The sequence below is a fragment of the Thamnophis elegans genome, chromosome 13 (genome assembly GCF_009769535.1).
Source record: "Thamnophis elegans isolate rThaEle1 chromosome 13, rThaEle1.pri, whole genome shotgun sequence".
In the NCBI taxonomy this organism is placed as follows: Eukaryota; Metazoa; Chordata; class Lepidosauria; order Squamata; family Colubridae; genus Thamnophis; species Thamnophis elegans.
Window position 1 is genome coordinate 30,039,785 of NC_045553.1, and position 27,973 is coordinate 30,067,757.

At 36.5% G+C, this 27,973-nt stretch overlaps 1 protein-coding gene across 1 annotated transcript; it reads left to right on the plus strand.

Annotated features, from left to right (window-relative positions):
* Positions 1–4,003: 4,003 nt before the first annotated feature.
* On the plus strand, positions 4,004–26,933 carry BNIP3L (BCL2 interacting protein 3 like). Its single transcript, XM_032229418.1, has 6 exons — positions 4,004–4,291; positions 16,207–16,393; positions 19,062–19,134; positions 20,136–20,239; positions 21,950–22,099; positions 23,942–26,933. Exons 1-6 carry the CDS (start codon positions 4,207–4,209, stop codon positions 23,988–23,990), a joined length of 648 nt encoding a protein of 215 aa, XP_032085309.1. The 5' UTR covers positions 4,004–4,206; the 3' UTR covers positions 23,991–26,933.
* Positions 26,934–27,973: the final 1,040 nt, after the last annotated feature.

Genomic DNA, 27,973 nt, shown 5'->3' on the forward strand with positions numbered 1-27,973 from the left:
AGATAAAAAAAATGATTCAGGTCTCCAGTAGATCCAATAGTAGATGTTTCCATACCATTTAAAATATTTATGCACCATTTTTAGCTCTCATATATTCTCCATGTTTAGGTAAATTTCCCAAACTTTCCATAATCTCTATTGTATTCCCAATCTAAAGACAGCACCACTCAAAGCTACTAGCCTTCCTTTTAGCAATAGCAGTAAGACTTATATACCACTTCATAGTGCTTTACAGCCCTCTCTAAGCAATTTACACAGCCAGCATATGGCTCCCAATAATCTGGGTCCTCATTTTACCGAACTTGGAAGGATGAAAGGCTGGGCCAACCTTGAGCCATTCAGGATTGAACTGCTGGTTGTGGGCAGAGCCTGCCTGCAATACTCCATTCTAACCACTGCGCCACCACAGCTCTTCTATATATTTTTAACAATATAATCCTGGCCATTAGTTTTCAAATGAGGACTGTATATTTATTAGTTTCAGGAGCTATAGGCTTGAGTGCAAGGCTGGTGGTGATATTATGAAGTCCCTTTAATGGGCTGGAACAATTTCACGTTTTTATTTTGAGGAATAACTTCGATTGTTTTACTACTTGGTACAACATGCCTGGTTGAAGGCTTAGCTGGATGCTTTTTATATTCCTTGATTTATTTCTGGAAACTAATAGAAAATCACACTAGCTAATATTGTGTGGTCATTCTTATCATTTTCTCTTTTGAATTAAAGATACCAGGAATTCGTTCTAGGACCTTTTGTATGTCAGATAGGTCCTCTGCCATTAAGATTGCCCCACCACTGAGGAAAAGAGTGCTAGCCTACAATGTGTGGTTTCTAATCTCATACACAAAACAGGTATGTGAGCACAGCAAAATCTGAATGATTATCCCCACTCCAGAATGAATCATTTTGGATGGTTCCCAGACCCTTTTGGCTCCATCTGAAATGACCATTGGAACACATTCCCAAAATCTATTTGCAATGCAAAGTGGGTGAGAAGGGACCACTTTGTCCAAAAGATTTTCAGAAATTTAACAAAGTACTTGTGCAAGCCTTTCAGGGAAAAAAAGCCAGACACACAAATGTTGTAGAGAACTATACAACTGACTCATTCCACGTTCTGCCTACTATACAGCTCGAAACCACTCCTGGGGAAAACACTTATTAGCCTGAGGGATCTGTAGGCATGACCCGTGGGGAGGAATCATTCTGATCACCTGAGATGAGATCATCATCATTCCTCAAACATGTATGAAAGTAGCAAAACAACACCTGGTTTACAATCTTAAAAAATAAAAAGAGGGCATGTGGAATTTTGTATATGCTTGGAGTTGAAATAAAATGAAAGAAACAGCCTTATGTACTGTTTTATATGTTCAACAGGTACAGTTCTATTTTCAGTAGTGCTGAATACCAGTTCCAGTAAGTTGCTGCATACATACTCATGAGCTGGCTAAGCAAGGTTTAATTATCTATGCAAGGAACAAATTTTGTGCCCACATGTGCTGTCCATTTGTTCTTGGTTCAATCAAGAATCATGACTGTCTTATTTGGAACAACTCAGGATGTTCAATTTTAAACTATTTTAATAGTCAAACCTTTTTTCCGAAATTGGTAGATATAGGAATTACGGTTATTTGGAAATTATTGACTGGGCTCATGCCAACATGAAGAAAAAAGAATAAGTGTGGGGGGAAAGACTTGTTAATATTTTGGACTGTTGAGATAAAATACCAGTGTGATCAATAACCCATTCTAAAATAATTGCCTAACCAAATTTGCATCCTTTATTTTAAGTAGAAAGTGCTTTCAAAAAAGGGTTGGTAATGTAAAAGTGGAAAAACCAGAACAGTGTGTACATATGAACAAATTAAGGAAAATGATATAGAGGTGGGGGGAACTGCAAAACTGATGGGTCAATTATTTAAAATAACAACACAGTAATGATTTCCAGGGTAATAGAAATGTGCAGCTTTATGCACTTTGTTCCTTTTCTATGTTCAGATGTTGTTTTGTATGGAGGGACATTTAGTGGGTAGAAGACATCAGATTTCTCTCCAGAACATACATACACTGTCTAAATATTTGTATGTTATTTAATTTATTAAACAAATTCATATGGACACCCAACTTTCACAGTTATAGAAGTACTTTGAGGTGAAGATGCTGATATATGTAGCAGATAAGCTAGTCTGATCAAGATGTTTAATAGTTTGATTTATACTGCACATCTGAATTGTTTCAGGAGTGCTTTGCATTCAGCGCTCAGAAATCTAGAAAGCAACTGGATTTCCAGGAACATCCACAGACTAGGAATGTGTGTGCCCATGTCCGCTTCCTGCTTTCAGCTTTATTTTCTGGTGACGGCCTGAATGGGAAGGCTCTGTTTCCCACTTTTTCATATAGGGTAGTGGAAGGATTCATTCAGATGGACAGCTCTTGTTGGTTAAAGGATATTGTATATTCCTCTCTTTCCTCCCAGAGATCTCTAAATGAAATCTTTGGGGGGCATTGAGCTATATTGTGCAATGAGACAAATTGCATAATAAAAGCCTTGGATGCAAGCATCTGTCTACTGAGAAACATACCCACACAAATAACCAATGAAAGAAAGTACAGTAGCCATGTTGTGGTTAGCCTGTTATGTGTCCTCTGAAGCAGAAAGGCTTGAATTTTGGAAAAATGCAGAAGATGGCAACCAAACTGATCAAGGATAAAGAACTGAGTAACTATCAGGAAAAGTTAATAGCTTTGGGATTAGTTCAAAACAAAAGAAACTGAAGGAAGATATGTTCAAGGTGTATAAAATCAGGTAAAGAGGCTACCCCTCAATATAATAGGAACAGGTTCTTCCAATTAGCTGGAAAAGTTACAAGGGAGACAAAAAATACTTCAGGCAGCTTGGAATTGCTTATGGAGTTCTTTATCGTGAGGCATAATGCTGTTTCAAGGGAGAATCGAGGAAAGCTGTGCTATCAAGTACTCTTACTATTGAAAGAAGTTTTACCCCCAGATGCCAATTGTAGAGGGGACTATGGAAGGGAAAAAGGAATGCATCATGTCAATCTGATTGTGAAAAACAATTGGCAAGGAGAAACAAGATGTCTCAACCTTGGCAGCTTTAAGATGTGTAGAGTTCTATTTCCAGAATTGTACTTGATTAAGATCGATCTTGGTTTGATCCTGAATGGCTATTCTTTCCAGTTTTGATTTTTACTTTGCATTTTAAGCATGCACAATACTTAATTATCCATTTCTTGATAAAGATTTTTAGGCTGGATCTGGATGGGGAGGAACTCTTAACACTAAATTGATGGACGTATGCCGAAACAGTCTGTCCCTAAGCTTCAAGAAAAGTTTAAAGTATGTACACTTCTTCCTCTCCCTCTGTTCTAAGTAATGTTGAAGTGTGCAGTTCCTGATATTTATGAAATTTCAAGAAATACTATCAAAGTCGAGAAAGCCGAAAATATATTTTGTGCATCAGTTTTTATCTTTAGAGGATCAGTTCCCTCTTTGTTTTAAACAAAGAAAGGAGGGGAGGACAACCTTCCTGGATATCTTGTTATTTTCTAGGTAATTATTTGTAGCACTTGTAAAACAGTTCGTATCCGTTACCACTTCTGCACATTTTCCAGATCCCCGTTTGGTTACAATCATGGATTTCCTAGTGGTCCCCTATCCAAGTTGGAGCCAGGCACCACCCTACTTAGCTTTTTAAACCATCCCAAGTTGCTGTACCCCGATTTCAATACGAATCCCAAGCTATACTTTCCCCAGTTCGGCGCATGCGCAGCAAAAGAAAAAAAATAGACCACCAGGCGGAGGGGGTGTTGAGGAAAGCTGCGTGCGAGGATCGAGGATAAGCATGCGCATTCCCGCCTGGGAAAGACTACACCGCCCTCTCTGGCTCCGAATGGCCTACGTGAGGAGCGTCAGGGAGGAAAGGCTCCATCTGCGTGGGTGGGCGGGGCCTCTGCCCCGGCTAGGCGCCAGGCTTCCACGGCGCGTGCGCAAAAGCTCGGCGGAGGCGGGGTCGCTGGGGCTGGCGTCGGGGAGCGTACAGATAGCCACTCGCGATCCCAGCTGTGCTGCTGTTATCGCCGCCGCCACCGCTGCCGGTCTTGTCCTCGGGAGCTGCCTCCGCTCCTCCACAAGCTGCCTCGGACGGACCAGCTCCGCGCTCGCCGTCACCCCGGTTCGCCGCCATGTCGTCCCCTCAGGACTTGTCTCACCACAACAATAACAACAACCTGCCGCCCGAGGGGACGCCCACCGAGCCAGGCCTCAACAGTGAGTGGGCTGTGGGCGGGGCGGGCGGCTGCGGCGGCTCTCCTCATCTCTCCTCATCTCTCCTCTCATCCTCCCCTCCTCAACCTTCCCCGCTCCCCCGCGAGAAGAAGTGGGTCCCCCCCCCTCAAGTGGCGACTAGCCCCCCATACACCAATGGGCCGTTGCTTGGCAGGGATTGGCTGGTCCCCAGGCCGCACGAGCGCCTGTGGACCAATGAGAGAAAGGGTGGGTGGCAGGCGGAGGGAGGGGGGGGGGGGGGGGCGAAGGGACACCTGAGCGGATGGTTCAACTTTCCCAACCTGGAGTCTTCTGGAGCTTTGGACTATAACCCCCATAATACCTTCGCGTCAGCCTGGGAGTTGGTGGGGGAAATGAGAGCGGTTGATATTATTAAACTGTTTTGAACATCATTCTTTGGGCAGCCTCAGATGGGGCACATTGCCTTCCTCTCCCTCCGTTTCATCCCTACACAACAGCCCTCGGAGGTCGGTTGAGCTAAGCGAGGGTGATCGGCTTAGAGCATCGGCCTGATTTTGAGTCAGCTGGGGATGGGAGTCTGGATCTTCTCTGCTTTTTCCTGAGCCTTTCAGGCCCCTGGTTCAAAAATGGGAGGGAGGGCAGAAGGAGATAAATAGGAAGGGGATGAGCTGCCCTTCGATGGGAAGTAGCCCCATTGAAATGAGAAGAGCAGCTGAGAAGGTATTTTCCTCAACCTGGAATCTCCAGTCTCTGGAAGTTAATAGGGATATTTTACCACCCATCAGAATAGAACAGAACAGAATAGTATTCCATTAGAACAGAATAGTATTCCATTAAAACAGAATAGTATTCTATTAGAATAGAATAGAATAGAAACATTTTCAAAGAAAACAAAGAAAAAGTTCAGTTGCCTTTTGGAAAAAAAGCACCTTCGGCATGTTCCGCCAACATTGTCTCCTGATGGCATCTCAGCATTCGCTTATACTTAAAAAAAAATTTCAAGATTTAAAGTTTATTACCCATTTTATTTTCTTAGCTTTAAAAAGTCAGTCCTTTTTTCCTCCCTGACAGCTATCAAGGATGATATACTGCCCATTTAAAAATAACTGAAAAATAACTCTGAAACTTTTAAAGGCATTAGGATAAAAGTGTGTACGGAACAGTCTTAAGTGTTTTGTTCTGTACTGTTTTTATTCTTCGTATTCAGAATAATGATGAGTCTACTTTTCTGATGTTTGTTATGTCATGGTATTTGTCTTTTAGTGCTGATGCTTGAAGAAACTTGTTTTTCCTCCTCACTCCTCCCCCCCCCCCCAATATGCCACAGGGAATGTAGTTATTGCACTGGATTAAGTTTACTACTCAGGTTGAAAAGTGGCTGTCCTTGTATGGTAGATTGCTGCCAGGTTAAAAAGGAGAGAAATATGTATGATTGCTGTGGAACAGTCATCCAAAAGGAGAGTCATTCCTGTTAACAGTGGGAGGTTTATGGACAGAGTTGATGAGGTGAAGTGATGGCATGTGACTGGCCTCCGGGTATTATAAGGCAGAATGGAATGGAGCTTTGTAAAAGAAGTACAAATTAGTGATACTTTTTTTCAGGATAGAAGGAACTGAGAGTTTGAATCCAGTTTTTAGAACCCTTTTCAACATTTTGTTGAAGGAAAACTTGCATAAATGGGCTTTGGTTGCTGGGTTGTAAAAAGGATTTCACAAACAATTGTGAGGGGTAAATACCTCTATAAGTTATGGAATAAGTGAATTGTGAAGGGATGCTTCAGTGGAGTAATTTGTTTGCTAGTGACCTTAGAAAAGGAGCTAGAGATGATGGCCAGGGTGGAAACTGGAGTGTTCAGAATGTATTTATTTAGCTGCCAAATCCTGTGTATATAGTATTATTTTCTTGTATCCAGGTCAGTCAGGTCCTCTATTGTAAATTTTAGTTCAACTTCTGGGAGATAGCTTTGAGTTTTACTACGTATCTTTTGGATAAGTACTGTATATAATGTTTTTGTTGTATGAGTTTTTGGTCTTTAACCAGGATTCTATGATTTGTGTTTAATGTTTTGTTATTGTTAATGTTTTGTTAATTTATTTTGAACTCTTGCACAAAAAAACCCTTTTGTTTGGATTTTTTGGTGGGAGGGGGTAAATTAGTATAATTAATACAATTGCATTAATTTATTGCATTGATATTATGCCACAATCAGATATTATTTTCAGTTGCATTTTTAGGAAATATTTGAACCTGGTGTAAATATTTCTTATTTATTTATTTATTAATTAGACTTATATACCGCTTCATAGGGCTTTCAGCCCTCTCTAAGCGGTTTACAGATTTTTAGCAAATTGAGTCAGCAAATTGCCCCCACAGTCTGAGTCCTCATTTCACCCACCTCGGAAGGATGGAAGGCTGAGTCAACCTTGAGCCGGTGAGATTTGAACCGCTGAACTGCAGATAACAGTCAGCTGAAGTGGCCTGCAGTACTGCACCCTAACCACTGCACCACCTCGGCTCTTGACCTGCATTGTGTTCTTAGCCTTCTTAAAGAAAATGTGGTTCCCTAATAGTTTCAAAGGAAATGCATAGAAATCATTCATATTCAGACAAGCCTTAGTGAAAATTTTATGGGTACCCATTGTTCTTTTATTGCTGATACTTTAATGTTGTGTTTCCGTTTTTTAATTGCTTTTACTTCGTTGTAAACTGTCCACAATCTGCTAGGAATAGGGCAAGTTACAAACGTTATTAAATAATTATAAAACAGGACAGGACTGCTAGGAGATACTTTAACTTCAGTCATATGATTAGACTATAGACACATAAAGAGAGGGAATGTGTATATTTACAGAGAGGTAAACCGTATTAAAATGCCTCTGTTATTTCATCAGGTTATTGCTACATTACCTCCTTGTTAGAATATTTTATGTATATAACCTCCAAGCATAGAAGCAAATAATATCCACATGACAATAAACCATGCGGCTAAATAGTTATATAAATATCAAACAGTTATGAATTTACTGTGGAATTGTAGATGTGATATAAAATAGCTGCACACAGAGGAACAGGAGTGGGTAGAAGACATAGTATGCTTGGATTTACATGTAGATTTTTTAAAAAGTAATTTGTAAAAGATGGGTGGGATTTTTTGACTGCCAATTGCTTAGTAGTAGTGACATAATTTCTTCACCTAAATTCTGTTGTTGAAATGAAGAAAACTAGAGGTAATAAATATAATAAAAAATAGATTTTTATTTCAAAGGAGTCTTAGTTTAATTTTCTTAATAATTAACATTCTTTTAATTTCAAATGTACTGTTTTAAGTTTTGGGATTTTGCTATAATTATTGGATTATTTTTAATGCATTTTAAAGCAAGTTAATGCCAAATGATTTGATTTTGCAGTTGATTTATGATTTTATTTTGTTACATTTATAATATGGATTCTGTTTATAGGTTTAAAACATCATACATAATACTGCTATACCCTTCTCCCTTTCCTCCACAATAATAACTATTTAGAGAGGTTAGGTTGAAAGAGGGTTGGCTCAAAGTCATTGAACTTCCAAGGTTGAGGATGGACTAGAACTTGACTCTTTTCCTTTAAAAACGTCGCATCGGCTTTTGACTTGTCTGCCTGTCTAATGATTATTAGTAACAGTTAAATTCCATTTTCAGTTAATAAGATCATATATACAATAAAAGAATTCTATCCAAGCATGGACACAGATTTGCCATGACAGATTTGTAGTCCTTGACTTACAGCAGTTCATTTAGTGATTGTTCAAAGTTAAGACACTAAAAAAGTGACTTATAACCATTTTTCACACTTATAACTCTTGTAACATCCGCATGGTCATGTGATTTACATTTGAATGCTTGACAACGGACATTTATGACGGTTACAGTGTCCCAGAGTCATGCGATCCCTTTTTGTGACCTCCTGACAAGCAAAGTCAGTGGGGAAACTAGATTCATTTAAGAACTGTGTTACTAATTCAAGAATTGCAATGATTCACTTAACAAATGTGGCAAGAAAAGGCAGAATATATACATCTGGCTAGGAAAGCTTGCTAGTAGTCTTAATACATTTACTGTGTAGACCAGGGCTGTCAAACCTGCAGCCCACAGGCCAGATCTGTCACATGCTGGCCATGCCCATGCCTGGTTTAGCAAAGGGGGGGAGTCGTGATATATCACATGATGCTGTCGTGATGATGCGAGTTCTATACCAGGGATGCGACATTCCTGGTATAGACCCTTAAAATGTTTGCAGTATAATATAAAATGCTTGAATTTACTACTCCTGAGCCAAAAGGGCAAGTATGTTCTCATAGGGAAGCTTTCCAACAGAGCAAATGGAAAAACATTCAATCAAGCCTGGTACAATATTGTGTAATATTTAAGCAATTTCAAAGTGAAATGATGTTTGGTTGGAAATGCTGTTTGAGTCCTAAATTCCGGAGCAAAACTATTAGGAGCTGAATTCAGTTGATTTTGCCATTCTTGGGCAGATTACATTTTTTTAAAAGAATCATGGCACACACTGCAATTTAACTAATGGGATCTGCTTCTAGCCTAAATGGAATTTGTCAGAGATTATTACAGTAATCAGGTCTATTAGATAAAAGTTCAGTTTTAACCAAAAATTAAAAATTGTCACCCTAGCATGAATCTCTCTACCTTTAGTAGAGAGCCAGTTTGGTGTACTGATGCTGTGCTAGAAACCAAGAGAGTATGAGTTCTAGTCCTGCTTTCTGCATGAAAAACTGGCTGGGTGACTTTGAGCTAGTCATATTTTCTCAGCCCAATCTACCTCACAGGGTTATTGTTGTGGGGGAAGTAGGAGGAAGGAGTGTTGTGCATGTTTGTTGCCTTGAGTTACTTATAAAAGAATAAAGGTAGAATTTCCTTTAAAAAATCTAATAAAGTAAATTAGCCTCCAGCTGAAGGATGGCATTTGGAGCCCATTGGGATCTGAAGTATATTTGCTCAGTGATATTCCCTTGGATGTTCCAATTTTTTGATCCAGAGTTTTGGAGGAAGAAAAATAGACCTTTGTGCTGTATAATCAGAAGATTACAGTGTTAAATTAGATTCTGTAATGTTTTTCTGAGAGCAACCGGTATCTTTGATAAGATCATCTCTATAAAGTCACTGAACCTTTGCTGGCCACTAGAGAGATGAGAGTCCAGTTCTTACAAGTCTGTAAACTAGAGGTAGAAAAGGAGAGCAGCTAATTAAAAAGCTCTGCCAAATCCGGGTCAAGTTACTTACTATCTGTAAGATGCCCCAAAGGGTCCATCTTACTTGCAGGCCTGTGTATATCTTCTGTGGCTTCTAAATTAGTAGTAGGCATAGTTGGAGACATAAAATTTACCTCACAAGATTTTCTCTTCAGATGGAATCAAAGGTACTCTCAAAATCCAAGTGCAACATAAAGTGGTAGGTTTACTTAAGTATCTTTCACCCATATGTTGTAAGACTTAAACGTTCCTGTTCTAAAGCCTATTGCTCCTTGGACAGAATATTCTGTACCAGCCAGCCCTGAAGTTGCATACATAATTTCTTGGCATATAGATTAATTATGCTCAAGAGGTTTATAGGGTAATTAGCCAGAGCAGCTTTACTGAGTTTCTTAAACCTAGGAATGATCACTTCCAGTATGCAGGTGCTAGATGTGAGGACAATGGTTAATAGTGTATTTTCAATGTGTGTGCTTTTTATTGCAAATTGTGAATTTTCTTTTTTTTAATTGAAATTTAAAAAAAAAAAACCTTTTACAAATGTTTACTTCCCTCCCCTCCCCTCCTCACCCAAACCCCACCCCTCCCAACCTTCCCTCCCCCGATTTCCCAGAACCAATACAGGGTATAAATCTTTAACAAAAATATTCTAAAGTAAACTTAAAAGTAAAAAAATTAATATCCTCTATCATTTGAGCTTTAACTCCTCTTTGTTAGGCTAACTCTAAACAGATTATGTCATTCCTTGTTGCCTCAGTCATAAGCTATCTGGAATTTCTTAGTCCCATATTTATTTTGAGTATAGTCAATCCATCTTCTCCACTCCAGTTTATATCTCTCATTTGAATGGTCCTTGAGATATGCTGATATTTTAGCCATCTCTGCTAGGTTTGTTACTTTTAATGTCCATTCTTGAATAGTAGGTAAATCTTCCTTCTTCCAGTATTGCACCACCAAAAGTCTTGCTGCAGTTATTAAATGCAAAATCAAGTTAGTCTCTATAACTGTACAATCAGTAATTATACCTAACAAAAATAACTGAGGGGTAAACTTTATCCTTTTTAAAGAACATTTTGCATAATCCACTATATTTTTATCCAAAATGCATTAACCTTTTTACAAGTCCACCATATATGATAGTATGTAGCATCAGCGCAATCACATCTCCAGCATTTAGGTTGTAAATTCGGATACATAGAGGCCAGTTTTTTAGGATCTAAATGCCATCTATAAAACATCTTATAAAAGTTTTTTCTCAAATTTTGGGCTTGTGTAAATTTTACATTTCTTACCCAAATCTTTTCCCATGTATCCAACATTATTGGTTCTTCAAAATTTTGTGCCCATTTTATCATACAGTCTTTAACTAATTCTGTTTCCGAATCCATTTCTATTAATACATTATATAGTCTCTTTATATGCATTGGACTTTGATCTCTAATATGTTTTAATAAATTATCCTCGTCTTGCATAAAACCAATTTTTTGAACTTTTTTCCATCTGGCCTGTAACTGCCCATACTGAAACCATGTTTGAATTGCCTTTTCCTCTTTTAGTACATTCAAGGGTTTTAATTGTAATACACCTCTTTCTAAGGTAAGAAGCTGTCTGTATGTAATTACATCTTGTTTTTGTACTATATTTATGTTTTCTATTGCTTGTCTAGGAATTGCCCACATAGGTATCTTATCCTTTAGTTTATATTGATATTTTTTCCAGACCCGCAGTAGAGCATTCCTTAAAATATGACTTTTAAAGTTCTTGTCTACCTTTTTGTCATATAGCAAATAAGCATGCCAACCATATACCAAATCATGCCCTTCAATATTAAGTATTCTATCATCTGTTAAATTAATCCAATCACTAATTAGTGATAAAACTACTGCCTCATAATATAGTTTTAAATTTGGTAATTTCAAACCTCCTCTCTCACCCACATCTTGCATTATTTTTAGTTTAATTCTTGACTTCTTCCCTGCCCATACAAATTTATTAATGCCCTTCTGCCATTCTGGCAAATTTGCATCTTTTTAAAGTATTGGTATCATTTGAAAAAGAAATAAAAATTTAGGTAAAACATTCATTTTCACTGCTGCTATTCTTCCCATCAAAGATAATTGTAATTTTTCCCAATTTTTCATCTCTGTCTGTATGCTGCGCCATAGTGGCTCATAATTATACTTATATAGTTTCCCATTTGAAGTTGAGATATAGACTCCTAAATATTTAACCCTTTTAACTATTTCACACCCTGTCATTCCTTCTAATTCTTCCCTTTGTTTAGTGTTCATATTTTTAACTAGCATCTTTGTTTTCCCTAAATTTATTTTAAATCCGGACACTTGGCCATATTGATTAATCATATTCATTAAAACCTTACTAGATTCCTGTGGTTGGGTTAATGTTATAATCAAATCATCCGTGAAAGCGCATACTCTATATTCTTGATGCCTAATCTTGATTCCCTGTAAATCATCTGATCCCCGTATTTTGTTCAACAATAATTCCAGAGTTATAATAAACAGTAATGGGGATAAGAGGACAACCCTGCCTTGTACCTTTAAGCTTCCATTGACTATGATTTGAGCTGTTTGTTCCTGATATATTGCTTTAATTGATTGTAAAAAATGCTCTCCTATTTGCATTTTTTGCGTTATTTTCAATAAAAATTGCCAATTCACTCGATCAAAGGCTTTCTCGGCATCTAGAAATATAAGTGTAGCAGGGATTTGGTTATTCTTTCCCAAATATTCCAGTATATTAATAATTTGTCTTACATTACTTCTCATTTGTCTCCCTTGTATAAAACCTGTTTGATCATTATGAATCAATTACTGAATAACCAACATTAACCTATTCGCTAGTATTTTAGTAAAAATTTTATAATCTACATTGAGTAATGATATAGGTCTGTAATTTTTTGGTTGAGTAAGATCTTGATCCTCTTTTGGTATCAGGGATATAAAGGCTGTTTTCCAAGGTGGGGGTACCTTCCCTTCCATTTGGATCTTATTAAATAGTTCCTTAAAAGGTTCTACCATTTCTAATTATAAATTTTTGTAATAAGCCGATGTCAGCCCGTTTGTACCCGGTGCTTTCCCTACCTTTAGCTGTTTAATTATCTGGAGAATTTCCCCCAAAGTTATTGGTTTATTCAGTCTCTCCCTCTGCTCGTCTTTAACTATGGGTATTTTTTCTTTATCCAGGTATCTATCTATATCTAAACCTTGTATTTTGTCATTCATGTACAGTCCTGTGAAAAATTCACGAAAAACCTTTTGAATCTCATCCTGTTGATACACTTCCTTCCCTTTATAATGTAATTTCGATATATTGCGAGATTTCTGCTTCTTCCTAATCAAATATGCTAGCCATCAACCAGATTTATTGGTGTACAAAAAGTGTTATGTTTTGCGTATAACAAATTAGTGGCCACCTGGTCTAACATCAGCATATTAAATTGCTCTCTTAATAAAGTAATTGCTTCTTTAAATTTCTTATCTCCTGGTTTTAATATTAACTCTTATTCTCTCTTCTTGATTTCTTCCTCTAGTTCGATTCTTTTCCCCTTGTTTATGTCTATGTAACTTATTTAAATTTATTAGAACTCCTCGCATATACATTTTACTTGCATCCCAAACCATTTCCATAGATGTACCCTTATTCATATTAAAAACAAAATATTCTCTTAACAATTTTTTATATTCATTAATATTTTTCTCATATCTAAATAAGTTTTCATTCAATCTCCAAGTCCTTCTTGCTTGCACCCCAAATTCCAACTCCATCCAAACCGGATTATGATCTGATAAAGCTCTGGAACATATCTTTGTCTTCTTTACCTAGAAAGCAAATCATTGGTTATTAGTATAAAGTCAATCCTAGAAAAGGATTGATGTCTATCGGAAAAAAATGTAAAGTCATGTTCTTCTAGGTTCCTTTCTCGCCAGATGTCTCTCAGCTCGAAATCATCCATCATATCAAAAAAGGGCTTGGGTAATTTCCCTCACATTTGGATATTTTGCCGAAGACCCTTCTTGTCTTTCTTGGTATCCATAACACCATTCCAGTCACCCAATAATATGCAAGATCTATAGTCCCAATGTACTAACTTTGTATGGAGCATTTTATAAAATTTATCTTGTTGTTGATTGGGAGCATATATTCCCATTAGAAGTATTTTTTCCCTTCTAATACCAGTTCTATTGCAATATATCTTCCTTGAGAGTCTGCTTCAATTAATTCGGCTTTCATGTCCTTTCTTAAGTAAATAACTATACCATTTTTCTTCTCAGGAGCAGAAGCTACAAAGTGTTGTCCAAGTCTTGTATTAATCAAATATTTCTGATCAGTTGATCTAATATGAGTCTCTTGCAAGCAAATTATATCATTCTTAAATTGTTTCAGATAATGATTTATTTTCTTCCTTTTCTGTGGGGAGTTTAAACCGTTGACGTTCCAGGTTAAGAACTTAGTTGTCATCTTTAGCTCCCTGAAGCTTTTTAAGACCCATCTGGAAATCCTGTAAGTTGGCTTTCGGCTTGGCTCCACGCACTGCTTCTGACCTACAACCTGTGAATTCTTGGACGGTAGCATGTGTTTGTTGTAAAGCTTGTTGCTTTTTTAACTCTTGTTCCATTCGCCTGGTAATCACGCGGGGTTTGTCTTTGCTCCTTCGCCCCTTCTAGTTCTAAGAGAGGAAGTTGGTCCAGCCTTGGTGGTCCTTGAGTAACTTGCTGTCTATTCTGTCCTTCTTGTTCTCTTTCTCTAGGTCCGGGGGGGGGGGATGTCCAGCCTTCAGTATATTATTGTAAAAATCTCGAGCCTTCCATACTGAGTTGAGACGATATCTTTGCCCCTGATAGGTAACTGCAAGTCCGGCTGGGGCCTCCCATCCGAACTGTAGCTGACGATTTTTGAGCTCATCAACTAAGAAGGCATAGTCTTTCCTCGATCTCAACATTTTAGGTGGTATTTCCTTCAAAACAGTCATCTCCTGACCCCCAATTTGAAGCTTGGTTTTGTAAGACTCTTGCAATATCAAATTCCTCATATCTCTCGTAGCAAAGTACACCACAATATCTCTTGGGAGTTGCTTTTGTCTGGTGAGCCAGGAATTAACACGATATATCTTGTCAATTTGTCAGTCAAAATTCCCTCCTGACCTTCCCATCAATTGATCAAAGGCTTTTGAGAAAATCTGCTTCAAATTTTCTTGATTTTTCTCATTGAGGCCTCTTATCCTTAAGGCAAATTCCATCTGTCTATACTGCAACATTATAATTTCATTTTCTGCATCACCAACCTTTTGTTGAATCACATCCATTTTCGTTACCAAATTAATATTAGAATCATTAAGATCTTCCAATCTGTCTTCAATTCCACAGACATAACCAGATAGGCACTTAAAAGCCTCAAGAATATCGTCTCTAATTTGCTGGTTCCAAGTCTGAACCGAGTCCATAAGCTCTTCTGACAATTCTTTATGAGCAGCAGATATCTCCTCCTTTATTTTAATTTCCATTGCAACTGCATGATTTTTTAAAGCCTCGGCTAAGGCCACTCTTTTTGCAGTATTTCTCTGGTCAAAGGGTCTCCTGCACAGGTAGGAAGAGTTGGGGGGGGGAGTAGTGACTGTAATTTAGACTCAGGAGCCAGAGAATTACCAGCGCTTTTTGACACATTGGGGGGGGGGCAAGTTTCTCCTGCTTAGAAGCCATTCCAGATTTAATCTTCTCCACCCAGTTACTAAATCCAGGCAAGCCGCTTGTCCAGAAATTACTATTTAGCTTGGTAATAAATCACTTCTATTTTATTGATCTTTAAATGTTCTGAGCTCCATAGAAATCTATGTCTTCAGAGCCTGACCCCCTCCTACAAAGCTGTTCGGCGCCATTTTCTCTGTATTTCTAGCAAGTAAATTGTCAAAAGGAATTCTTTAAAAAATGGAGTTAAAGACTTATACATACAATTAGAAGTTCACCAGTATCAGTTCTGCCTGTTTTGAAATCAGTAATAAATCAATCTTTGAGCTGAGGGTGGACATGTACCTTCATTCTGCAAAAAAGACAGAAGAGGTCCTTGACGCGGAGAATCTAGTATGTTACTGGGCGGCTCCATCTTCCCATCCCAGATTTATGTTCTAGGGGGTTAAATGGAGCACTGCCCACACATAGCTCTCACCTTCTCCTTTGCCCGGAGAAGAGGTAATCAAACTGTCAAACAGTTGATGGATACTGTTTAGATAGCTTAACGCAGCCAAGGATCCGGAGCTGTTAAAAGGATCCGGAGCTGTTAAAAACAACAACCCCCTCAGGCCCCCGCCCAAACCGGAAGTCCGCAAATTGTGAATTTTCTATAGAGAGATAATTTCAGTTATTTTTTTTTAATCCTTATCATGATTTCTTATCTAGAATTCCAGAAATAACAATTCTATTTACTTTACAAAATTAAAACACTTTCTTAATAATGCCTAATTTCTATAATTACTAATTAGAAACATAGAAAGTTGTTTGCATATACGCTTTACAAGAATAGATCAAAATAGTTGGGAATAAATAAAACATTATTTTCTTTTTTTCCCAGTTGTCAAAATTTGATATGACTGCACATTTCTGCATGTAAGTGTTAAATGCTGTATTTGGACTTGGCCTATAATTTCTGATGAGATATTTGTCTATTCAATAGGTTCCTGGGTAGAACTGCAGATGAATGGGAACGGGAATGACAATGACAACAGCAATGCAAAAAATGGGGGTCTAGAACATGTTCCTTCTTCATCTTCCATCCACAATGGAGATATGGAGAAGATACTTCTTGATGCTCAGCATGAGTCTGGACAAAACAGTTCAAGGGGTAGTTCTCATTGTGACAGGTAAGCATTTATTGTTTACATTTAAAAAATATTTTGGAATGAGTTATTTTTTGGAACTGTCACTAGTATTTCATTTTTTAGAATGCAGTTTTAGCTGGACTTATGCCTCGTATTAAGTCAGAGGTTTTTGTGTGTGTGTGTGTGTGTGTGTGTACATTTTATATATGTATGTATATAGATTAGATAGATAGATAGATAGATAGATAGATAGATAGATAGATAGACAGACAGACAGACAGACAGACAGACAGACAGACAGACAGAGAAAGAGACAGAGAAAGAGAGTTGCTATATAAATATGTAAATTGCTTTTTGTGGACTTTGAGCTTTTTCAATTTTATTAAAGTTTTTTGTATTATATATGGGAGGCTAGAAGGAAATTCTGAAGGAAAAATATTTTGCAGTTGGGTAACTGCCCCGGATAATCAATAGTTGTTTAAATCTACTGTTTATTTTTGAAGAACCTTTGCATTAGATACTTAGTATTTATGGAATAGGTTGGGGCAGAAACCTGTTTCTTTACTAAAAATAATTATGTGGACAAGAATCCATTATGTTTATATTGTATTCTGTTAAAGTGGTGATAAACGTAACAAGGCACTAATACCATGGAATTAAAAAGTCAGTCCTTCATTAGTACACTAGGTCTGTGATGTGTTATATTACATCTGTGCCCTCAAATTGACTGCTTCTGTTAAAGATGATATATTCACTGCTTAAAAGTTTGAAGCCTCTTTTAATGAAATGTTCTTTGTGGCCTTGTTTTTCAATGTGTTATGAAGCAGATTTTCATCAAATCACTGAAGTTGCATGTGTTAGGAATTCATGCTAGTTCTCTGTGCGGTTATTTTACATAAGAAATTATCTACTTATTATTGGAAGTCACAAAGATAATAAAACTAAAAGCACAACACTAGCTTTTAAAGTATTATAAAAATGTATTTTTTCCTATAGTCAAATTATAGAAATAGAAGCATGCCCTGCTAGTAATCGTTCATCTCTTATGCATCTGATGATTAATTCTCTTAATCAGATTAAAGATGTCTTAAACATCAATTTAAGTCTGATGCTGGTATGTTGCTTACCAAGGAAGAGAGCTCATTCAGGAATGAGATACTCAATGATTTAGTGGAGGTGGGTGTGACTGTATTTCCTCCCAGAAAACAACAGAGGAGGAGTTCAACTCCTATAAAGAGGAACTCCTTAATAAAGGAAGGAGCAAGTGAAAGGCACATAAGCAGAGACAAAGAAAGTTTTCCAGTAGATATATGTGAAAGTTAATTATCAAATAGATAGGGTAAACAACCTGATCCTAATCAACCATTATCAAAACAAACAAACAAAAAATGAATTTCCTGTCACAAAAAGAATAGCTTTATATAGAGTAGATGGAAGAAAAAGTCTCAAGCAAAGTGAATGTTGATTATTTTAAATATAACTCACATTTAATATCTAGCAGTTGCTAAAAAAATCCCTCTTCATAATTTTTCTGCAATAAATTACTGATCAGAAATTACTGTATTCCTATGTGCCTAGTTAAGTTATTTCAGATCCACTTGCCAAGGACAGTCTTAGCAGCTAATGCTGTTATCAATTTTGAACATAAATGTTTAACTGTCTTTGCAGTCCTCTGAGAAAGCACCAGATAAAAAACTGTTTGAATTGAATTTTCTAATTTAGAGAAGGCCAGCCATAGCCATAACCAACACATTAATGTACAATCATTTGTTTTATACTGCAGATATATCAATATTGGCTTTTTCCTCAATTAAAATTATAAAGTAGTTTCATGCGCATTTATTCAATTTTGGCCCTGCCTGTTTCCTCAGAAAAGAATTAAGAGAAACACCAGTATTCCTCCCGATAGACAAGAATTACCTGTGAGGAAATAAGTCTGATTTGGAGATCCTTCTGGACTCATGTTTCCTCCTCAAGCAGGTAGAAGCTGTGGCAAAGAGAACTTTTGCTCAACTTCAGATGGGGCACTAATTGCAGTCTTAATTCTGCAGAAGGACCTGATTGCAATAACTCTTGCCCTCATTATCACTTAGTTTGATAAGCACAATGAATTTTGCAAGGTAATTATCAGTACTTTAAAGGCTACTTGGAAACTATGAGCTGGTTTCCAGGTGCAATTTAAAGTTTTGAGTTTTAAATCTGTGAAATCTTTTTTGGCTTGATACCAGATAATTGCAGGACTGCCTACTCCCAACTTGAATAGATCCAATCTACTAGATCTCTTATTGAGAAATTCCTTGTAGTCCTTCACTTCTGACAGGAAAGGAAAGTCAAGGAAAGGAAAGGAATATCCTACGGGTGTAGAAATCAGGTTATCCCTTTCTTTGATAGCTTTCAGGAAGAAACTTTAGGAAGCTAGTCTTTAGAGAGTTCTAATGATACAACATACTGTATTGTCTTTTTATTTATATTGTATTGATCTTATTCCTGTTGTATCTAAAGGTTTTATGGTTTAGTGATTAAGTTGCAGTTTTAAAGTACCACAGATATTTCATTATCTGAGCCACTAAAAACTGTCAGATATTAATAGGATAGAAAAACATTAAATGCATATATATTTTGTAATAGATGTAAATGAAAACAAGCGTAACAATGCTTTGTAATCACATTCTATAGAAAAATAACAATGATATCTTTCTTTTCTTTTCAGTCCTTCTCCTCAAGAAGATGGACAGATAATGTTTGATGTGGAAATGCACACAAGTAAAGACAATAGTTCTCAGGTATTTTCGTTCTGTTTACCTACAATCCTGTTTGTGAAGGATTAAGGTAGCACAATTTAAAAACTCTATTCTAGCAGTGAGTTTTTATTCACTATCTAATCCTGATAAATGATCTGATTGCTGTATATTTTTTTCCAGTGGAGAGGTACTCTCTTTATTTAAAATGAAGTTTTTGTGCTCTTACAGGCATTTTAACTTGTATTGTTATGGCAAGAAATCTTTGATAACATACTTGTGTACCTTTGTGCCTCCCAGAAATTATCAGTCAGCAGCTGGTTATTTAAGACAGCTTAAGATAATATATTAATTTTTGTGGCAGGGTAACTAAAATTACCCTGAACAAACTTTTTGGATATTAATTAAGAATATTGCTCTCACTCATAAATACTGTAAGTCATATTTTTAGAAGTTGTTCTGTAGTAAATTGTCTGCAACTTTTAGATGTTTGTTTAATCTCATGGATACTTAAATCAATACAGTTACACTTAACTGCTATCTAGGACTTCAGGATCTGTAAAGTTTAGGTCCATTGTAAACTGAATCAAAAAAGTCAAAGCAATAAGAATATTATTAAATATAGAAAGAGAAGATGACCGGGCAAAGAGATACATTACTTTTAGATAACTATGTACCAAACAGATTATTTGTTCAGTTTTTGTCAAACTAAGTTATTTTCCCAGCTGTATTTTAAGTCTTTTCATTTCAGACCAACTTAATGGCTTATGTTTATTCTTTGTATTATGATAATTACTTTTTGAAATAAAAGAATGCATTTGATAAAGGCATGCTGTGGGTTATATAAGCAAAGCACAGTTTCTTATAAATGGCATAAAACTGGTTAAAATGAAATCTTTTAGTTGTTGTTCCTGAATGGAATTTTTATAAAATTCTCAGAATTGCCAGCATAGTCTGCCTATCTCCTGATTAATGCTCTGTAGGAAATACCAAGAGGAACAATTGAACTAAACGAGTTACAGAATTTATTCATTATGTATTTTCAGTCTGAAGAGGAAACAGTAGAAGGCGAAAAGGATGTGGACGTTTTGAAGAAAAGTGCTGACTGGGTATCAGATTGGTCAAGTAGACCAGAAAACATTCCTCCCAAGTGAGTTGAAATCCTTTGTAATAAATATACTTTTGTTGAGAAGAAATGTTGATTGCAACAGAATATTAAAATAATTATTTTAATTATAAGTTTCAGTAAGCTAAGAGTAAACAACAACCCAATCAAACAGCCACCAAGACCATTCCCACCAACACTAACTGGGCAAGCCATAAAATGAGAGCAAACCCCACTCCCTTGTTGCACGGATGAGGTTACCTAGTTTGGTAATGATATATCTGAAAGAAAACAACCAAGCTCAAAGAGCACCTAAGACCCTGTAAAATAATTTTAAAAAGTAAGCTCAGATTCTGAATTTCATGTTTGTAAGGATATAAAAATCCTATCACAATTTCCATCCATCCTTATTAGAGTGCTTCTGTTGAAGAGTAGCTACTCATAGGAGTCAAAGAAAACAACATCCTTTTATAGTATTTCTAGATAAGAAAGATAGAAATAAGGATGAAAACACTAATTACTCTTTCCCTGGCTTTGCATCAGCCTCAGAGTCCTAGTTACAATATGCTCAAAATTAAAAACGTGTTTTCCTATCACACCACTGTGGTTCCATAGGTTTCAGCTAAATCATTTCAGGTTGACCAAGGTTTGACAGAAACAAAACCCAGAATGTTTCTATTCCATATTTTGGGCAAACCCAAAGAGATTTTACAGTGATTTTATGGGTCATGTAGCCAATACATCTGTGTGTAGATCCCTCTTTCCTTCTCTCCCCTCAGGACCTACCAGAGCAGCATAGTCTACTATCCAATCCTACCCTTACTGATATTTTAGTATAGGATATCCCACCAACCTGTCCAAAAAATTACCTTTCAAATGAACCACCCAAAACCAGCTGTTTGGAAGTATTTTGCACATTCTGGGTCCCTTTCAACGGAGCTGCCAAATTTTAGCTTTGCAATTTTGGGGCAAGAAATCCACGAAAGCTGTTGATCATAATTTAGATGTAGCAGTTCTTTATCACCTCTACCTTAATAAAAGCAGAAAAAAGGAAAATGCCCCTCCATGACGTAATTTTTGAATGTCGTCTTACTACTTTTACAGCAGAGCCATTAAAATGTTACTCACTGCTGCGTTCCTGGGGATTAACCATCAATTTGCTTATTTTTGTTGCCTTGCTTGTTAACACAAATACCCTGGGTTTGTTTTCTAGAAAAGAATCAAACCTAACTGGAGTTCCTCTTGATATAAATTGCCTATTTTTATAAGAGTGAAAAGGGTGCTTTGTTCACCAGCAGCATGAGAACATAACAGTTTCTGCTCCTGTGGCCCTCTATAGTCTGATCTTATTACGTATTCACCATGGAAGCAAAATTGTTCCGTGCTTGAAAATATCGAAGAAGTAATTTAGCAAGACTTAATAGTTTAATCATGGCTCACTAATTTGAATTTGTTCATTTCCTTATTTCTGCTAAGACTGGTCTGATATTTCTTGGATACACAAGAATGCTGTTCTGGTTTAAGATTCTTAAATTTGAAGAAATATCTATAACAAAATGCAAATAAAGTTTGACATGCAGATTTCCTGTTATGTAAAATTGGGATGATTCTGTTAGAGATTTCTCAGCTATTAGTCCATGTTTTCATGTCTGAAAGAGGGCTTTCCATTACCGTTCTTAACTCTTGCTTTATTGTTGTTTTCAATATATTCTATACAATATATTCTATCCTTCTCCCCTCCCCCCGCTCTTTCAGGGAGTTTCACTTCAGACATCCTAAACGAGCAGTGTCTTTAAGTATGAGAAAAAGTGGAGCTATGAAAAAAGGTGGCATTTTCTCAGCTGAATTTCTTAAGGTTTTCATTCCGTCTCTGTTCATATCTCATGTTTTGGCTTTGGGACTAGGGTAAGTATGACTACATACATTGAGTGATCGGAATGACAGGATTATTTTCAATGGTTCTTAAGCTTTGAATTCCAGAATTGTTCCCAGCAACTTCCAAGAATAGTGCTGGTGAGAGTGCCAGTGTTTTTGAAAAGAGAAGAAAATAAGCATATCCATGGCTAGAGCAATATTGTATAGCAGAGTTAGTGTAGGATTGCCTGGAATGAGAGGGACATTATAAAATCAGCTGCAGAATGGTGGGAAGAAAAACCCTAAAATATTTTCCCATCATTCTACTATAGAGAGAAAATTAATTCCTGCTATTGCTTTTCCGAAAGCTCCTCCTGGGTTTCTTTGGATCTCTGTGAGTAGGTTCTTCCTTAGTCAGAATGGACGTTAAATAGGAAGTGTTACTTTAACAACAGAATCCAGAGCTAAACTGCAAGAAGTATTTGGTTAAAGGATGGATGTACATTATAGATGTCATGAAAGCTTTTCTTAATAACAATTGGAGTTACCCTGATGAAAAAAACTGGGGACCTTTTGGTCGTAATGAATGGAAGATACATCGAATTCTTCTTAGCTGCCATGTATATAATATCCCATCTTGAGGGATTTGTTTTTCCTTTGAGCTTTTATTAAGCAGCCAGTTTAGGAATAAGCAGTGGAAACAATTATAAGTGTGTTTGTTACTTTAGACTTCTTGTATCCATCATTGATAAACAACAAGAACAATCCCTACACTTTGTTAAGGAACAGTTGTCAGTTTTTAAAAGCTATATATGTAATTTCCATGTTTCCTGATAATGTTACAATTACTTACCCTTTACCTTAAAAGACTAATTTGAATGGTCCCAACAATGCCTTTATGTAGTTTTTGCCTGGGGAGGAGAACATTGTAAGTGAGGAATAATACTTGTGGGATCTACTTGGTTATGTTTTGATTTAGATCCATGTAGAAAACCAGAGATAATGATTTTAGCTCTGGAGTTAATTTTCTATATCAACACCAAGGAGCTTGTAGTATTTCCATGCAAACAATTACTATTGATCTGTTACATTAATAATAATCTGTCAATGGTTATATATTCTAGAGCAGGGGAGTCAAACTGGCAGCCCGCGGCACTGGGACAAAAAAATCACAAATGTCACATGAGGCAACATAATGCCGCAAGTTTGACTCCTGTGCTCTAAATAATGTAATATATTTTATATTTGTCCAGATTTAATATAAATAAATAGCAAAGAATACTTCAGGAATGCAGGAGAAAAGTGTGCACAGTACCATGTGCTTTTTCAGATACCAGGCAACTACTTCTAATTAAAGAAATGGAAGTAGAGATAGCAATACCATTTAGGCTTATGTACCACTTCATAGTGCTTTACAGCACACTCTAAGTGGTTTACAGAGTCAGCATATTACCCCCAACAATTTGGATCCTCATTTTACCAATCTTGGAAGGATGAAAGGCTGAGTCAACCTTGAGCCGGTGAGAATCAAACTACTGGCAGTCATCAGAATTAGCTTGCAGTACTGCATTCTAAACATTATGCCACCACCACTCAGTTCCCTGCCCATCTACACAAAATTAACCATAGAGTTGCACCGTTTTACTTTCTTTGCCAACTGCAGGTGCTAATGATCATTTTCTTCATGAAGCATGTTAGCTGCACATCATGTTTGCATGCTTTGTATTAAAAAAATGGTACAAAGAAGTACCAATATTTCCTTAATACATTTTTATTTTCTTGATGGATGTTAGAATTGCAGCATAGTTTGGAAGAATAAAGTAAGCTGAAAATATCTTTGGGACAGGAAGCAGATATAAGCACCAATGTACTTTGCTTTGCATTTCATTGCAGTATCTACATTGGAAAGCGACTGACCACACCTTCAGCTAGCACTTACTGAAAGAAGCAGTGCACAAATCCTGGAAATCTTGTGATGATCTGTGAAGGAATTAATGTCCTACTAGTACCATTGGAACTTGAGACAATTCTAAGCATGATCTTCCTCCCCCGCCCCAACCTTCACCTTTTTATACATATCCCGGTTCCACTAACTCTTGGAATTCAGTATTGTGTTGGAACCCTGTGGAGGTGTTTCACTAGTTGTCTTTTCCCGACCACCTTCCGTATCCTGCAGGACACATCAGAGTTGCCTAACCGAGTTTACAGTTGCCTACATGTCACAAGGGCTTCTTTCAGTGCAAAAATGCCACCAGCAAATTATAATCATTATCAGTGATGCCTCTGCCATCTCTATTACAATACCAAATAATCTGCCCAGTGCTTAAATGAAATCTTCAGTATGACAACTCCCATTTTTAAAAGAGACTGATAATTAACTGCTTATAAATCAAAAATAATTAGCAGGCTTATTTTCACTCTGCAATTTATTTTGCAGTTGTCTTGGGTTAATTTTTTTTTTTAATTTCAGGAGGCAAAAAACTTCACAGACATCAAAAAAGAATTAGAATTTGATTCCTCGGCAAGTTTGAATACCAAGTATCTGTCATTAGGTTGTATTTCCATGAAGTAGTGAATTTATTTCTAATAGCATTGGCCAACATTTAGGTTTTTAAAAACTATTTCATTATTTGCATGCGAAGAAATTTCTAGTATTCTTCAACAGTTTACTTAATGGAAGTCTTCCTTTCAGAGTAGTTTGACTTGAAGTATCTTTGAAGTATTTAGACTCTGTGTAAAAAGAGATACCTGTATATTACTTGGGAACAGTCTTGCAGTTCTGATTTTTTTTTTAAAATCACAATATTTTGAGCTGTCTTCTGTGGTTGAATTCCACTTTTTCCATATTCATGGTTTGAATCATTTGCAATTGCTGAAATCCTAAGGATTTTGGTGTCAAATCTTCGTTACAGTCATAAATAGCATAAAAGATTTTGGGTAAGTACTTAGAAATCTCACTAATGGGAATATTTTACATTGTTTTGCTTCAGATATGCTTTTCCCCTTAATTCAGATTTTTAAATTTTATATAGACCAATATTGCTAAATAGATTTTTTTAATGTTTAAGCTTTATAGCGTCATTTTGAAAGCTTTCCTTCAAATTGAGCTCTCCTCTGTATTTCATGGAGAAACTCCTATAGTTTGCTTAGGCGAATATAGAAATAGCTTGTCTTCTTCCAAAGAAGTTTTTTGACTTCATCATTCGACTGTGGTTCCCCCACACAGAAGTACTGACTTTGCCCATTTAGTATTGGATGCCAGACTAGGTTATCCAGGTGCTGTTATATGTGTGTATGTATATGTGTTTGTGGTACCTGCTGAGATTTTTTCTTCCTGCTCATGCATGTGCTCTGCATGTTAATCATAGCAGGAGGTAGCACCTAGATGACTGGGCCTAGGCTTGGAAGGTAAGCAAAGTTGCGTCTGATGAGTATTTAGAGGGGAAACCACATAGCAATGCAAAGATTGCATACTAGACTTAGGGACTCAATAAAAACTGGAAGAGGTTACTGATAGGTTAGTATTTGTTGCCAAGAAAGCAACAGGAGCTATCGAGGATGTCCATCAGTAAGTAAGCTTAATTTAAAGAAGGCTTCAAATGCTACATATTGAGGTAAGCATCGCTGGTTTTAAAACTGGCAGAAATCAGTAGATTCTGTGACTTTATTAGACTGACAATAAAGCTTATTCAAAATCTTAAGAGTTGATAGACCTCTGAAAACTTAATAGTGGAAGAACAATAGTTAGTACCACTGAAATAAGTGAAGTGTGTGAAGTGAAGAGGATTTTAATGATATCCATTCCTAAAAAAGCTTTGTTTCAGCCTTGTTTCTTTATAATTTACTGGAAATCTCAATCTTTCTCTCTCTCTCTCCCCTCTCCCTTCCATCCAGTAAGTTATGCATATTTTTGAAAACCCATGAGAGGTTGGGGTTTTTTGCCCTTTCAGCTTTGAATAGTAGCACTTGTATTACTTGCAACTATGTATTTATTTCCTGTGTGGATTTTGGAATAATTTTGAGGTGATTTAATAGAATAAAGATTGTTTAAAGCAACAATTAAAAACCAAGTATAGAAGTCCAGAGTACTTTTCAAAACCAGTTATCTTATTGCATTTTGTTATAATTGGACCATGACATATGTATAAAATTTGGACCATTTTTATTAAAAAGTGGGGGGGATTCAGTCCTGTCTAAAATACATTATGATTAATCTGCAGGATACTATTTGATAAGCTAGAAGGCTTATATGCTTGTGAATCAATACCTTCAATATTATTTAGGCATCTGTGAGATTAAAATTGATGGGAAAATGTCATTGGCATTTATGTACCTGATTACTGTTGAGCTGGTTGCCACTGCAGTGTTCCAAAGCAGTATTTATTACTAACTGATTAGAAGCTTGAAATATCCTAATTTTTTATATTACAAAATGGACCAGTTTGTTAAAATTTGAAAGAGATATCAGTTGTAATGCTTTGTTTAAGTTAAACATTATTAAGTAGCTTTATACTTGTTTACAGTTTGAGGGAAAACAGTGAATGAAAAATGGGATGCGATATTTTTACATAGGATCAAGCAGAAATGCATAAGCTCGCACATTAGAAAAAGCAGCAGGCTGAACTGCAACACTAAACAAAGCAAACAAATTCAACCATTTACTACTTTTAAAAATGAAATCCGAAAACTAAGAAATCACTTTAAAAAATAATAACAACAACAACAAAAGACCTATTGCTGAAATTATTGGAGTTAAATGAGCCAAAGTGATTATGCATTCTTCATCTTTAGTTAGCACTTTGTAACATGATAATATACAGTTTACAGTACATGTATAAGGTGTAGCTATAAAATTTTGTGCCATTAAAGCTGTCACAAAACTGAATTTGGTGGTTGCTTTTTGTCAGTGTTTTACCCAATGTTTAGATGATAGATTTCTGTGGCTGCCCTGACACATTGCCAGAATGTTTTCATAAGGATCATGTTTAGATGTACCGGATATACCAAGTATTTTTTTTAAAGAACACTATTAAGGTTTTTGTAACACACGTGAATTCTGTGCAGTTACAGATATATACCACAAATGTGTAAAGACTTGAAGTTGGTTGTTAAATGTCCCATGTAACTGCAAATACATGTGTATTGCTCCTTCAAGAAAAACAAGCTTATTCTATTGAATTAAACATCGAACAAACTAGTATTTTACCATGTGTCTATGGAGATTCTCAATCATCCATTTCATGGTTGTCCCAAAGGTGCTTTTCCAAAAAGTAACTGGATTTTTTTGCTTTTTTTCCTTAAAAATATTTTGCTTCTCATCCAAGAAGCTTCTTCAGTTCTAATATTTTACCACATGCACTTGGAACTTAATCCTATTACATGTCCTGTCTTTATATTGCTTTATCCACTTGGCAAGGATGCTATCAAATCTCCAAAATACATTTGCAGTTTTCAGGCTATGTGCGAACTGGGATTCAAAGTTGTAGTTTGATGGTTATGCTTCCGATTTGACTTTTTCTTTAATTACCTATTTATTTGTTTAGCATATGGCACACAATGTCAGGGAACTCTACAAATGCAGTCCTGGCAGCCTGGATTACCTATTCCTACATTTTGCAGACTGTCCATGGGTTAGCTGTTAATGTCAAAGAAAGGGGTAGGTGAAACTCCTATTTGGAAAGTATCAGTGGTGGGATTCAGCCAGTTCGCACCTATTCGGGAGAACCGGTTCTTAACTTTCTAAGAGGTTCAGAGAACTGATTGTTGGAAAAATCTTCTTTTGATTTTTCCCCGCTTTATAGGGCTAATCCTGTAAGGAAGGCAGGAAGTAAACATTCTGGTGTTGATTCGAGCTTAATCTTTATTGCCATGCTTACAGAAACTGCCTCTCCAGTTAACCCTTATTACATTGTAACAGCTAAGGCA